Below are 14,773 nucleotides of genomic sequence, written 5' to 3'. Positions count from 1 at the left end.
AGTCTACCCACTACCCCAAAAATTACTCATCCGACAATGCTCATCCTAAGGCCGGTCGCACCCAGAACCGCAGGGAGGCGGATGAAGCTATAGCTATGAATCCTTCCTTTCGTGTATAGATCTCAGCAAAAAGGAAGGGCTGGTCCGGACAGAAGATGGGCGAGGCCCAGGATCAGTGTTGCCGCGGAAACGAGAGCCCCGCCCCTTGGGTCTCACGTGTACGGCGCACAGAAGGGGAAGGGCATCGGGAGGGCTGGGGCACCGCCCCGGGAGGGCGGGGCGCTGTCCCGGAAAGGCTCGGAACGTTTGTGCCAACGGACCGCGTTGCCACCCGGCAGCTCCAGCGCCCCGGCCGGACCGCCCTCCAGCCCGGAGCCGGAAGTGAGTTGTTCGGGGGCGCCGCTGGGAGCTGCCACGTCCGAGAGCGGGAGCTGCTGTGTTCGCAGCCATGGTGAGTGTGAGGACCGGGGACGCGGCCCTCTCCCGGGTTCCTTGACCGTGCTGAGGTTCAAGCCCGGGGCTGGGGCTCTTCAGGTTCCCTCTACCGATTTGGGTGTTGCGGGGTTCTGGCCCTGCCCCTCGGAACCTTTCAGAATGGGAGGCCGGAGGCAGGAACCTCTTGGAACTCTGCGGGCCACGCCGCTGCCGCGTCTCTCGCTCCTTTTCTTCCTCTTCCCCCAACAGTTGAAAACAAAACCCAGAACATCGTATGAGCTAGTGTATCCCGAGCCCTTAGTAAGTTCTAGACGTCGTTCATAATCTCAGCCTGCTAACAGCCCCGCAAAATAGGTGCTTCTGTTATCGACACTTTACAAATGAGGAAGCTTGAGCTTCGGAGAGGTGAAGTCTCTTACACCACTAGTTAAGTGGCAGAGCTGAGATTCGAACCCACGTAACCACTCCCTCCTACCACCTACCACCTCTCCCACCGGAGATATATGTGGACATAGATGCCGGGCTCCGAAGGTGATGGGCAGTTCTAGACACTGATGTAAGGATGAGCTAAATTACTCTCTGAAGGTAGGGACTCGGGTTTTAAATCTCTGTAGTATGCAGTGTCCAGTCATTCCACATTTACTCATTGAGTGAATGCCTGAACGAATGAATAAAAGTGCGTCGCTGGAGCCTGGCACAGAGTGGGGGGGTTCAGGTATCCAGTGCGCTCAGGAAAATGGGTGTGCCTGGGGTTCTGAGGGAACTTGGGTGAACCAGAAGTCAGGACACTGGGTTTAGTTCTTGCCCTACAGGGTTTGAGATTACTAATCTCTTGAGGCCCCTGATTCTTCAGCTTCTGAGTAGAATCTCTTGTGCTCTGATACTCAGCTCTCTCCCTAAATGAAATTTTAACTCTTCAACGAATTCTGCAGAGCTGAATTGTTGTAAGGGATGGCTCTTACTATTTAAAAAGGACCAGACCACCTAAGGTGCTTAGGAGGGAGGATTTTTTTAGAAAGGAGCTTTAAAAAAAAACAACACTTGTTCAGAATTATGTTCACCATCCTGGCTGGTGCGTGAGAGTGGCTAAAAATACATGCTTGTTATGTGTAAGGCCCTTTGGTGACCTCCTGAAACTACTAGGAAACTAATCTTCCTGACTGTCCTTAGCCCTCAGCCTTTGATTTAGGGAATTGAGTGTAACAGCTACTTTATGTTCCAGATAGGCAGCCTAGTTGAGTGGAAAGCTTTGTGAGCTGGGAATTAACAGGTGGGGGCTCTTTTTCCAGCTCCACCTGTAACCACCTCTATGATTTCAAGTGCTTCCTCCTTTCTGGACTCCTTCAGTTCCTTAGTTATCAGACTGCTCCAATTAATTCTGCCCTTTGCCCTTCCCAGTGCACATGCGAAAGCACTTTGTAACCCACACAGCTTGGCAAGAGTAGGAGACGCTTCTCTTTCTTACTTGCCTCTGCAGATGTTGAAGGTCCGCTTATTAGGGAATCTCGAATTTAATGAAAGAACCTGTGCTTACTTGATAAATATCTTTGAACTGCTTTGCACCTGTCCACCTCCAGTGTCCACCTTTCTGAAAAGTCAAGTCAGACTTTATACCTGCAGGGCTTGTGCTGGAAAAAGATGAAATGGGGAAAGTGATAAAAAATACCAGTTCCAAACTGAAACCTCCCTTTCAACCTCTTTCTATCCCTGGAAGCAAAGTAAAACTATTTTTATTAGTTTACTTATTCATTCAGGAAGCTGTCACTGGGTTCCTTTTGGTTGCAAAGCACTGTGCAGGGTGATTTGAAAAGTTTCAGTACTGGGGATGATACAGACCCTGGGTCCAAGGAGCTCACCTTCTGGTTGTGAGAACAAAGGGTATAAAGTTGTACACCTTCAGTGCTTCAGATATTCAGAGGAGTCCAGTTGGTTGGGGAATCTAGGAATCTTCAAGAAGGGGGGTATAATTTGAGCTGGACCTCAAAGAATGAATGGGAGAGTGATGACATCTGTGTTCCAGCCCCATGAGCTGCTCAATCCTGGATCCCTGTAGATGACAGCCTAGGATCTGTCATAGGTGGTGGACCAGAGAGCAGTCTACCAGGTGTTGGGTATTAACTTTCTCCAGGTGTTGGGTATTAACTCTCATATGCCCCAAACTGCCAGTGAGATCAGAAGCTCTGTGATCCAGGAAGGGAACAACAGCCATAGATCCCCCAGTGTCCCTCTTCACCCTCAGAGTGGTGAAGACTGGTTGCCATTCTCCCCTCTTTGCTCACGTTACCCCCTCTGCTTGGACTGTAATTTTTTTCCCCTGTGCCACCTGGCAAATTCCTCCTCATCTAAGCCCCAGTTCATGTCTACCACCATCAGCTCCTCAGGCCGCTATGGTACATGTAAACTGCTGTTAAAGTACTTATTTTTCCATGGTAGAGTTACTTATGTACAAGATTTTCGGGGGGGTTGGTGTGGTAAGAACACTTATTTGTGTCTATATCTCTAGTCTCTGGCACGGTGCTTAGCAAAAAGAAGGTACTTAAAGTAAATGTTTAATGAGTGAACAAACAAATGCAGTCAAGAACCTTGATAATGAACTGTAGTTTTAATAAGATGATTGCATTCTAACTGCCATCTGTTCATTCACCAACCGCATCTTTGGTTCTAGGTGTCAGTAATTAACACTGTGGACACCTCCCATGAGGACATGATTGTAAGTATTCCTTTTTTTTTTTAATTTAATTTTTTTAAGTGTTCCAAGATTCATTGTTTATGCACCACTCCCAGTGCTCCATGCAATATGTGCCCTCCTTAATACCCACCACCAGCCTCACCCATCCCCTTACCCATCACCCAACCCCCTCCCCTCCAAAACCCTCAATTTGTTTCTCAGAGTCCACAGTCTCTCATGCTTTGTCTCACCCTCCGCTTTACCCCAATTCACTTTTCCTTTCCTTCTCCTAATGTCCTCCATGTTATTCCTTACGCTCCACAAGTAAGTGAAACCATATGATAATTGACTCTCTCTGCTTGACTTATTTCACTCAGCATAATCTCCTCCAGTCCCATCCATGTTGATACAGAAGTTGGGTATTCATCCTTTCTGATGGCTGCTTAATATTCCATTGCATGTATGGACCGTATCTTCTTTATCCATTCATCTGTTGAAGGACATCTTGGCCCTTTTCCACAGTTTGGTGATTGTGGCCATTGCTGCTATGAACATTGGAGTACATATGACCCTTCTTTTCACTACATCTGTATCTTCGGGTAAATACCCAGTAGCGCAATTGCAGGGCCATAGGGTAGCTCTATTTTTAATTTTTTGAGGAATCTCCATACTGTTTTCCAAAGTGGCTGTACCAACTTGTATCACCATGTAAGAGGGTTCCCCTTTCTCCACATCCTCTCCAACACTTGTTTCCTGTCCTGTTCATTTTCGCCATTCTAACTGGTGTAAGGTGATATCTCCATTCAAATTTTGATTTGAATCTCCCTGATGGCTAATGATGATGAACATTTTTTCGTGTGTCTGTTAGCCATTTGTATCTCTTTTTTGGAGAAGTGTCTGTTCATGTCTTCTTCCTATTTTTTGACATGAGTATCTGTTTTTTTGGGTGTTGAGTTTGAGGAGTTCTTTATAGATCTTGGGTATCAGCCCTTTTAGTGTCATTTGCAAATATCTTTTCCCATTCTGTGGGTTGCCTCTTTGTTTTGTTGACTGTTTCTTTTGTTGTGCAGATGCTTTTTATCTTGATGAAGTCCCAAAAGTTCATTTTCGCTTTTGTTTCCTTGCCTTTGGAGACATATCTTGAAAGAAGTTGCAGCGGTCAGTGTCGTGGCGAAGAAGTTGCCTATGTTCTCCTCTAGGATTTTGATAGATTCCTGCCTCACATTGAGGTCTTTCAACCATTTTGAGTTTATCTTGTATGGTGTAAGAGAATGTAAGAGAATGGTCGAGTTTCAATGGTCCGATTTTCCCAGCACCATTTATTGAAGAGACTTGTCTTTTTTCCACTGGATATTTTTTCCTGCTTTGTCGAAGATTATTTGACCTTAGAGTTGAGGGTCCATATCTGGGCTCTCTACTCTGTTCCATTGGTCTGTGTGTCTGTTTTTGTGCCAGTACCATGCTGTCTTGTTGATCACAGCTTTGTAGTAAAGCTTGAAATCATCCAACATGATGCCCCCAGCTTTTTCTTTTTCAACATTTCCTTAGCGATTCAGGGTCTTTCTAGTTCCATACAAATTTTAGGGTTATTTGTTCTACCACTTTGAAAAATGTCAGTGGAATTTTGATCAGGATGGCATTGAAAGTATAGATTGCTCTGGGCAGTATAGACATTTTAACAATGTTTATTCTTCCAATCCATGAGTCTGGAATACTTTTCCATCTTTTTGTGTCTTCAGTTTCTTTAATGAGTGTTCTGTAGTTCCTCGAGTACAGATCCTTTACCTCTTTGGTTAGGTTTATTCCATGGTATTTTATGGTTCTTGGTGCTATAGTAAATGGAATCGATTCTCTAATTTCCCTTTCTGTATTTTCATTGTTAGTGTATAAGAAAGCAACTAATTTCTGTGCATTGATTTTGCATCCTGCCCCATTACTGAATTGCTGTATGAGTTCTGGTGAGTTTGGGGGTAGAGTCTTTTGGGTTTTCCATATAAAGTATCATGTCATCTGTGATTAGAGAGTTTGACTTCTTTGCCAGTTTGAATACCTTTTATTTCTTTTTGTTGTCTGATTGCTGTTGCTAGGGTTTCTAGTACTATGTTGAGCAACAGTGGCAGGAATGGGCATCATTATCGTGTTCCTGATCTCAATAGGAAGGCTGTCAGTTTTTCCCCATTGAGAATGATACTCACTTTGGGTTTTTCATAGATAGATTTTATGAAATTGAAGAATGTTCCCTATATCCCTATACTTTGAAGAGTTTTAATGAGGAACAGATGCTGTATTTTGTCAAAAGCTGTTTCTGCACCAATTGAGAGGCCCATGTGGTTCTTCTCTTACTGATTTGTTCTGTCACATTGATTGATTTTCAAATGTTGAACCATCCTTGCATCCCAGGGATAAATCCCACCTGGTAATGGTGGATAATCTTTTTAATGTATTTTGGATCCTATTAACTAAGATCTTGTTGAGAATCTTGGCATCCATATTCATCAAGGATATTGGTCTGAAATGCTCCTTTTTTTTTTTTTAAGATTTTATTTATTTATTTGACAGACAGAGATCACAAGTAGGCAGAGAGGCAGGCGGGGGTGGGGGGAAGCAGGCTCCCCGCTGAGCAGAGAGCCCTATGTGGGGCTCGATCCCAGAACCCTGGGATCATGACCCGAGCCGAAGGCAGAGACTTTAAACCACTGAGCCACCCAGGTGCCCCTGAAATTCTCCTTTTTGATGGGATCTTTCCCTGGTTTGGGGATCAAGGCAAGGCTGCCTTCATAGAAGGAATATGGAAGTTCAACTTCTGATTCTAAATTTTGAAACAGCTTCAGGAAGATAGGTGTTATTTCTTCTTTGAATGTTTGGTAGAATTCCCCAGGGAATCCTTCAGGTCCTGGACTCTTTTTTTTTTTGGAGGTTTTTGATCACTGCTTTAATCTCGTTACTAGATACTGGTCTATTCAGGTTGTCAGTTTCTTCCTGTTTCAGTCTTGGAAGTTTATAGGTTTCCAGGAATGCAGCCATTTCTTCTAGGTTCCTTAACTTACTGGCATATAACTGTTGATAATAATTTCTGATAATTGTTTCTATTTCCTTGGGGTTAGTTGTGATCTCTCCCCTTTCATTCATAATTTTATTAATTTGGTCCTCTCTCTTTTCTTTTGGATTAGTTTGGCCAGTGGTTTATTGATCTTATTGATTCTTTCAAAGAACCAGCTTCTAGTTTCGTTGATGTGTTCTATTGTATCTTTAGTTTCTAACTCATTGATCTCTGCTCTAAATTATTTCCCTTCTTGTTCATGGGGTTGGCTTAATTTGTTGTAAAGTGTAAAGAGAGCTGGTGTATGTGGGATTTTTCAGTTTTTTTGAGTGAGGCTTGGATGGCTATGTATTCTCCCCTTAGGACCACCTTTGCTGTATCCGATAGGTTTTGGATGGAAGTGTCTTCATTCTCATTGGTTTCCATGAATTGTTTAAGTTCTTCTTTGATTTCCTGGTTAATCCAAATATTCTTAAACAGGGTGGTCTTTAGCTTCCAAGTGTTTGAATTCCTTCCAAACTTTTTCCTGTGCTTGAGTTCCAGTTTCAAAGCGTGATCTGAGAATATGCAGGGAATAATCTCAGTCTTTTGGTGTGGGTTGAGCACTGATTTGTGACCCAGTATGTGGTCTGTTCTGGAGAAAGTTCCATGTGCACTTGAGAACAATGAGTATTCTGTTTTAGGGTTGAATGTTCTGTATATATCTGTGAGGTCCATCTGGTTCAATGTGTCATTCAAAGCTCTTGTTTCTTTATTGATTTTCTGCTTAGATGATCTGTCTGTTGCTGAGAGTGGTGTGTTAAGATCCCCTACAATTAATGTATTTATATCAATATGACTCTTTATTTTTGATTAACAGTTTGCTTATGTAGTTGGCTGCTCCCATGTTGGGGGCATAAATATTTACAATTATAAATTTGTAATTCTTGGTGGATAGACCCTTTAAGAATGATGTAGTGTCCTTCTGTATCTTACTACAGTCTTTAGCTTAAAATCTAATTTATCTGGTATGAGAATCACTACTCCAGCTTTCTTTTGAGTCCCATTGGCATGAAAGATGGTTCTCCATTCCTTCACTTTCAGTCTGGAAGTATCTTTAAATTCAAAATGTGTCTCTTGTAGACAACATATGGACGGGTCCTGTCTTTTTATCAAGTCTGCAACCCTGTGTGTTTAATGGGAGCATTTAGGCCGTTCACGTTGAGAGTGATTATTGAAAGATAAGTTTTTATTGCTATCATGTTGCCTGTGAAGTCTTTGTTTCTATAGATTGTCTCTGAAAATTTCTGTTCTACGTCACTCATGGATTCTTCTTTTATAGAAGAACTAAACCCAGTGTCCTGACTTCTGGTTCACCCAAGTTCCCTCAGAACCCCAGGCACACCCATTTTCCTGAGCGCACTGGATACCTGAACCCCCCCACTCTGTGCCAGGCTCCAGCGACGCACTTTTATTCATTCGTTACCATTCAGGCATTCACTCAATGAGTAAATGTGGAATGACTGGACACTGCATACTACAGAGATTTAAAACCCGAGTCCCTACCTTCAGAGAGTAATTTAGCTCATCCTTACATCAGTGTCTAGAACTGCCCATCACCTTCAGAGCCCGGCATCTATGTCCACATATATCTCTGGTGGGAGAGGTGGTAGGTGGTAGGAGGGAGTGGTTACGTGGGTTCGAATCTCAGCTCTGCCACTTAACTAGTGGTGTAAGAGACTTCACCTCTCCGAAGCTCAAGCTTCCTCATTTGTAAAGTGTCGATAACAGAAGCACCTATTTTGCGGGGCTGTTAGCAGGCTGAGATTATGAACGACGTCTAGAACTTACTAAGGGCTCGGGATACACTAGCTCATACGATGTTCTGGGTTTTGTTTTCAACTGTTGGGGGAAGAGGAAGAAAAGGAGCGAGAGACGCGGCAGCGGCGTGGCCCGCAGAGTTCCAAGAGGTTCCTGCCTCCGGCCTCCCATTCTGAAAGATTCTGAGGGGCAAGGCCAGAACCCCGCAACACCCAAATCGGCAGAGGGAACCTGAATGGCCCCAGCCCAGGGCTTGAATCTTGGCACAGTCAGTATTTCTTGTAGTCCCGCCTTGGTGGTCACATAATCTTTTAAACCTTGCCGGTCTTGGAAGCTCTCTATCTTTTCATCCATTCTGAATTTCAGCCTTGCTGGATAAAGTATTCTTGGCTGCATGTTCTTCTCATTTAGTGTCCTGAATATGTCTTGCCAGGTTTCTGTGGACAGGCCTGACGTTATTCTGATGGTCCTTCCTCTGCACTAAGGAATCTCTTCCCCCTAGCTGCCCTTAAAACATCCTCTCTGAATTAATATCTCATGAATTTTATAATTATGTCTCTTTCTAGACTCATTGATCTTGGAGGGTGTCCTCTTTGCCTCTAGGACACAAAGACTTATTCCATTCCCCAGGTTGGGGAAATTTTCATCTAATATTTGTTCAGCTGTATCTTCTAGTCTTCTTTCTTTCTCCTCCACCTCAGGGATCCAAATAATTCTGATATTGGAACGTTTTTTGGCGTCCTTTATTTCCCTAATTCTGTTTTCATGTTTTCTAAGCTGTTTGTTCCAGACCTCCTCCTAATCCTTCTTTTCTATCAGTTAGTATTCTAGATCGCTAATTTGAAATTCTGGATCTTCTGCCTCATTTACCCTAGCTGTTAAGTATTTAGATTAGATTGGATCTCATTGATAGCATTTTTAAGTTCTACCAGATCAGATCTCATTTCTGCCCTTAGAGATTCTATGTTACCACTAATGGTCTTCTCCAACCTAGCCATTGGCTGGATAATTGTTACCCTGAATTCCATTTCTGACATTTATTTATGTCTATATCCAGTAGTTCTGTAGCAGAGGGCACAGTCTCTGAATTTTTCCTCTCTTGGGTGTTCCTCCTCCTAGTCATTTTGGTGAGAGGTGGTTGAGGGATGTATAGCTGAATATATCCACCATGACCCAGTCAAAGTGTACCTCTCCGCTGATGATCTGCCACCATAGACATCCAGAAGTGTGTAATCTTACATCTCAGGCTGATCTTATGGGCGTTCAGTGTGTTCTGGTATATATTTAGCTCAATTCAGGGGACCAGTTGAAACAGGGTCTTGTACTTCTCTGCCATCTTGCCTCTTCTTCTGATTGTAAATATTCCTTTAGCCTTCCCTTACAGACTATGGATGTGGGCATTTCAGTGCAGGGTGAGCATTTCCGTTGATCATTCCTGAATCCAGTGTGGCTTTGCACCCTTGAGTCAGGATGTAGCCTCGGCATGTGGTCAGTCTCCCAGCAGTGCCTGCCATGTTGGCAGGGCTATGGCACTCTGGTCACTCTCTGGTGGAAGGAAACTAGGAATGGTTTATAGCTCAAGGCCCTCAGTTTTCAGGCCAACAAAGTAAGCCTGTGTGAAAGTTTGACAATAGTCTTTCCACCTGCCTTCCCCATGCTGCCACTGCTTAACCCCTTCAGAAAGGGGGCTAAAGGAAGAAAGAATGGGAAAACAATTCAGTACAAGGTCAGAGAGCAAGCACAGTGAAAGCCCAAAACAGAGGCAGATAGGACCACCACAGATAGTGGGCCAGGCAAAGCCCTTTGAACCAGAAGTCATTAACTCAGGGTGTTTCCCGAAAGACAAACACAGGGCAGTATCAGAGGACAGGGCTGTGGGAGAAGGTCCACAGGTTAAAGTCTCCAACAGCAAAGATGCAGACTCTGCTTCATGCAGGGCCAGGCAATCCAGGCAGACTTTAAGCAAGACTCTCTGGTCAGTCAGCTTACAGTATTTCATCTCAGGGCTCCTGCCTGCCATCGGATGCTTTTCATCTTCTGATAGGTTGCCTGGTCTCACAGTTGTATATGTTTCCTGAATGCAGTCATTTAAACACATCATCTTGGAGACACTGTGGTACCTTGGGTATGAAAATCCAATCTGAGACTCCCTAGCCCATTTCTTAACTCTTCTGAGCTAGCCTTGATTTCCTCACAGCTAAAATGGGAAAAATAACATATATGCTACCTACTTGTGTAGTTTGGGTTTGAGAAACAGATGAGGCAAAATAGCAATGGCTGGTGCCTGCATGTTCACTAAGTGTCAGACCCCATGCCCTGCGCTTTTCATTCAGTATCTCATTGAACTTTCATGGCAACCCCTAAAGCAGATGCCACCTTTGGCTATGGTGATAGCCATAGTGGTAGCCATAATGATGCCACCATTAGCCCCATTTAAAGAGAAGGAAACTGAGGTTCAAGGAAATAAATGTAATTTTTTCTGAACAACATGTAAGGTCAGGAGATGTATTTAAATCTTTTAAGGACTATCCCCTTCTTCCTCTCGAAGTGTGTGATAGCACTCTGCAGAAGTACCTGAGAAGTCTAAACACTTGCAATGCCTATCTTCCAAAAAGCCAAGACCTAGAGTAGTGGAGGGGGTTGGCTTCTGAAGAAGAATCAGAATGTTTTTCTCAGGGAGGTGAGGAAGGAATGTTAAAGCAAACAGAAGGACCACTTTTGTTGAAAGGATATTAATTGTTCCTGAATACAGTAAGAGTGATGGCTAATAGTTCCTAAAACCCCTAGCATGAGACAGCTGAAAAAGGTGCTCTCTGTTGGAATAGGCAGCAAACAGGAAGGGCCAGGACAGTTCAGTGGGAGAGCAGGCATTGCAGCTCAGAGGAAAAAGACAAGAGCCGTAGGCAGGGACCAGCCTTAGGATTGCATGGCCAGTCAGAATTGAGAAGGTTGGTTCATCAGTGGTGGAACTATTGACATTTAAGGCATGGGTGGAGAGTCTGGGGTTCTAGGCATACTACTAGGAAAAAGGTCTAGTAAAAATCCAGGAACAAAGGTCCACAAAGGATCTAGGGCCATGGGTAGGGGCAGGAGCCCAAATGTCTGAATAAAACCTTGTATCCAGGCCAGATGTGCATTATGGAGGATCTCACTAGGGCCCTACAGGCACTCAGAGGCTACTCCTTTGTGTCACCATCAGCCTTGGGTTCTGGGGCTGAGCTGAAACTCCAGGCATCTTCCACAGTAGCCTACAGAGCATCAGAATATGGTGGGGCCTGAGGATGGAAGAAGAAAAGGGAGGCTAGCTAGCCATTGTTTTGTCTCCTATACCCACCCTACAGAATAGGATTGGAAATGGCTTCCCCTCTCTATGTAGAGGGTCTGAAAGCAGCTAGGATGGGGGGGTTTTTTGTCCCTTTCAGAACGACATTCCTGTCAGAGAAATGGAATTTGGAGATGCTAGCTTGTTGCCTGAAAATGATGCTGCTTGGAGGTTAGATTATTATCAGGTAAACTCTGGTCCATACTAGATTCTATCCTGGTGACTGTGCCACTCCACCTCACCCACCTCCCAGCCTGCAGGCTTCTCAACTGTCCTCCTTTTGCAGCACGACGCCCAGATGGACTACTATGGCACCCGCCTAGCAACCTGCTCATCAGACAGGTCTGTCAAAATCTTCGATGTGCGAAATGGAGGACAGATCCTCATTGCCGACCTCAGGGGGTGAGTCCAGCCAAGTCTGGGTGAGGTCTCAGAATGATTGGGCTTCTCAGACCCAGATCAGAGGAGCTCCACAGTGCATTTAGCACTGCCTGGCACTCCCAGCCAGGCAGCTGTCCTCAGCATACATTCCAGGCTGATGGATCCAGGAATGAATCCTAACTTTGCTTCCCAAAAGCCCATCAGAAGACCTTGGTTAAGAGTCAGTCTACATAGCTCTCAAAGGCTTTATCTGCTAACCCTCAAAATAGGCAGTTGCTGCCTCCTCCCAGGTAGAGCCTATTCACAGCATACTTTTGGTAGCTATTGCTACTTTTAAAAGTGGGAAAGAACTTTTTCGTTTTTGTTGTTTTTAAAGATTTTATTTTTTTTATTCGACAGACAGAGATCACAAGTAGGCAGAGAGGCAGTCGGCAGGGGGTGGGAGTAGGCTCCCCGCTGAGCAGAGAGCCCAATGTGGGGCTCAATCCCAGGACCCTGGGATCATGCCCTGAGCTGGAGGCAGAGGCTTTAACCCACTGAGCCAGCCACCCAGGCACCTGTTGTCTTTTTTTTTTTTTTTTTTAAGTTTAGCCAACCTGATCTAAAGTGTTACTAAAGGCAGTAATGTAAGAATGATGTTAATGTAATCAAAGAAAGAATAATATTAATATAAGAATGCATTAGTAATTACATAAGTCCTATAATTTTGCCTATTTGCGTGCCCACAGCAGATACTCAGTGAATATTTACAAATGTTTTATTTCCCTTCTCCCTACCAAGATTCTTGAGATCCTGGCTCATTTTTATGGCTACACCTGTACTGTTTTCCCTCAGTCCGCTGCCTTCCAGATAAATAGGAGTTCTTAATCTGGAATCCACAGATTTCCAATGGTTCTGTGGTTAGAATTCAGGGGCTGGTGAACTAGGGCTGAGGAAAAAAATCACTTCTTTATTATCAGTGACTCAGATATTTAGCATTTCTTTCAATGATGGATGTAGGCTAGAAGCCACAGTAGTATTCAGAGCATCTGTAACTTTGTTACCAGTAGAAGACACAGCTATCTTCATATCACATTCCAGTTCTAGCTGTCTCAAAATAGCACTTAGGCTTATCATTACTTTGAAATGACAGTGGTTATTGGACCTGCCACTAGAGTTTGTTAGCTAATGTGCTAACAGAAGTACATGTGTCCCTATATAATAAATCCATCTTTAACATTTTACTTAGTGTATTTTATTATAATTGGGTTTTCTTTATAATCCTAGCTGTGTATGTTGTATCCATTATTCTGGGTAGGGACCAAAGCCTTTAGCAGACTGCACAGGAGAAATTATGAACCCTGATGAGTAGGAGCTCAGTACAAATTAACCGAATTAAGGCATAACTAAGTAGCCACTTAGGGAAAGGGGTATAGAAGTTCCCGTCTTCCTGAATGTCAAAAATGGAGTGACTAAGGGGTCAGTACTGCTTTCCCTGGCTGTGCAGAGAGCTGCCTGCTGCTGGCACTGGCAGAGGTGGTCACATCCGCTGTCACTCGGTGCTTTCAGTCCTGTTTTTCTTACACTGAAAAGATGTGCAATATTAGAGGGATAAAATTCACACACCCTTCTTTCTTTTTCTTTTTTTTTTTGGCCTCAGTTAAAACTACGCTAGTTAAAGGACATTTTCATCTCCTCACAGTTTCCTTTGTGAGGCCTAGGAATTGTCCCAGCCAGAGGGAGACAGACACTTTGAGTGTCTGCAGCCCTGGGTTGGAGGAGTGAACAGGGAACAGCAATACCAGTTGACAGGCATGAATGGTTTTTTCTTTTCTTGTGCCCAGCACTGTTCAGGCTTTTTACCTGAGTTATCACCTATATTTCCCCTCCTGAGCATACCAAGAAAGAAGTCTTGCTGATATTTCCATTAGGAAACTAAGCCATAGGAAGGACATGGCCCTTGCCTAAAGTCAAATAGCTAGAGTGAATGGGGAGTGAGGGTGAATGAGCTGGGGCTGTCACCCCTCTGCCGTGTCACTTCTTGTGTACTTGGTGCCCAGCCCTTGCCTGGACCTGAGAGGTGGCCCCAGTACTGAGACCAGCACCAGGTACGTGCTCAAATAAAACTCCAGGTGAATGCATAAAGATGAGAAGAGCAGAGGAGAGGCATGCCCTTGAACAAATTAAAAGAATAGTGACAAATATGAAACAGATAGTGCCTACTCAAAAAGTTAACCATCTGGAAGGATAAGTAGCAATTTACTCTACAAATACTTCCTGAGCACTTGTAGGGGCGAACCCTGAATTGATCAGTGCACAGATGAATGAATAGGCTAAGAGACTTTTCCTGAGGATGGCCGATGTAGGTTGTTCTGGCTGCAGTGTAGGTTGAGGTGGAGAGGGTTCTGTCTGGTCAGGACAGAGAGACTGACTTAGAGTCCTGAATTGTTTTCAAAGCCTCTGGGACCTCTGAGCCTCAGGATCTTCAGTGCCCAACAAAGGTCCCTTTTGGCAGTGACTTCCTATAGCTCTCCCTTAAGAAATCCTCAGGCAGCTCTGTCCCAAGATACTGTATTTGCCTACCAAGAAAGCCATTCACTTCGGTGCAACGTAGTGGGTGGCAGAGCACTATAGGTTCCTGTGACCCATCTGACCAGTCTCTGACCCTCTCCCCTTGTAGTCACGAGGGTCCTGTGTGGCAAGTGGCCTGGGCCCACCCCATGTATGGCAACATCCTGGCATCCTGCTCCTATGACCGGAAAGTCATTATCTGGAAGGAGGAGAATGGCACCTGGGAGAAGACACATGAGCACACAGGACACGACTCCTCAGGTACAGTGAATGTGGTAGGGGCAGTTGGATGGGGCTTTGTACCCTGGCTGACGCTCCCATGCCCTTTCCCTTGTGATGCTCCTTGTTTGTCCCTTGGGTTTGGTTGGCTTTTCTGCTGTCTGTCCACAGCAGACATAAGGCCCTAAGACCTAAAGCAAGTCTAAAGCAAAATAAGAAAAGCAAAAAAACAATGCAGTGAGGTTTTTTGTGTTGTTGTTTTTTTTTTTATTTTATTTAAGTACTGGCCTTTATTCTTAGATTATTGTCTACTCTACTTTTTTTCCTAGTTTTAGTAATTTATTTTTATTAACATATG

At 44.2% G+C, this 14,773-nt stretch overlaps 1 protein-coding gene across 1 annotated transcript in view; it reads left to right on the top strand.

Annotated features, from left to right (window-relative positions):
* Nucleotides 1-341: 341 nt before the first annotated feature.
* SEC13 (SEC13 homolog, nuclear pore and COPII coat complex component) overlaps nt 342-14,773 on the top strand; it is a 32,963-nt gene continuing 18,531 nt past the window's right edge. Inside the window, exons 1-4 of the mRNA XM_032327126.1 lie at nt 342-451; nt 3,101-3,145; nt 11,552-11,667; nt 14,306-14,457. Coding sequence (XP_032183017.1) covers nt 449-451; nt 3,101-3,145; nt 11,552-11,667; nt 14,306-14,457 — 316 coding nt within the window. The 5' untranslated portion in view covers nt 342-448. The remainder of the gene's footprint in view (nt 452-3,100; nt 3,146-11,551; nt 11,668-14,305; nt 14,458-14,773) is intronic.

Source organism: Mustela erminea, chromosome 1 (assembly GCF_009829155.1).
Source record: "Mustela erminea isolate mMusErm1 chromosome 1, mMusErm1.Pri, whole genome shotgun sequence".
NCBI classification, from domain to species: Eukaryota; Metazoa; Chordata; class Mammalia; order Carnivora; family Mustelidae; genus Mustela; species Mustela erminea.
This window is presented reverse-complemented; position numbering and strand designations above follow the sequence as displayed.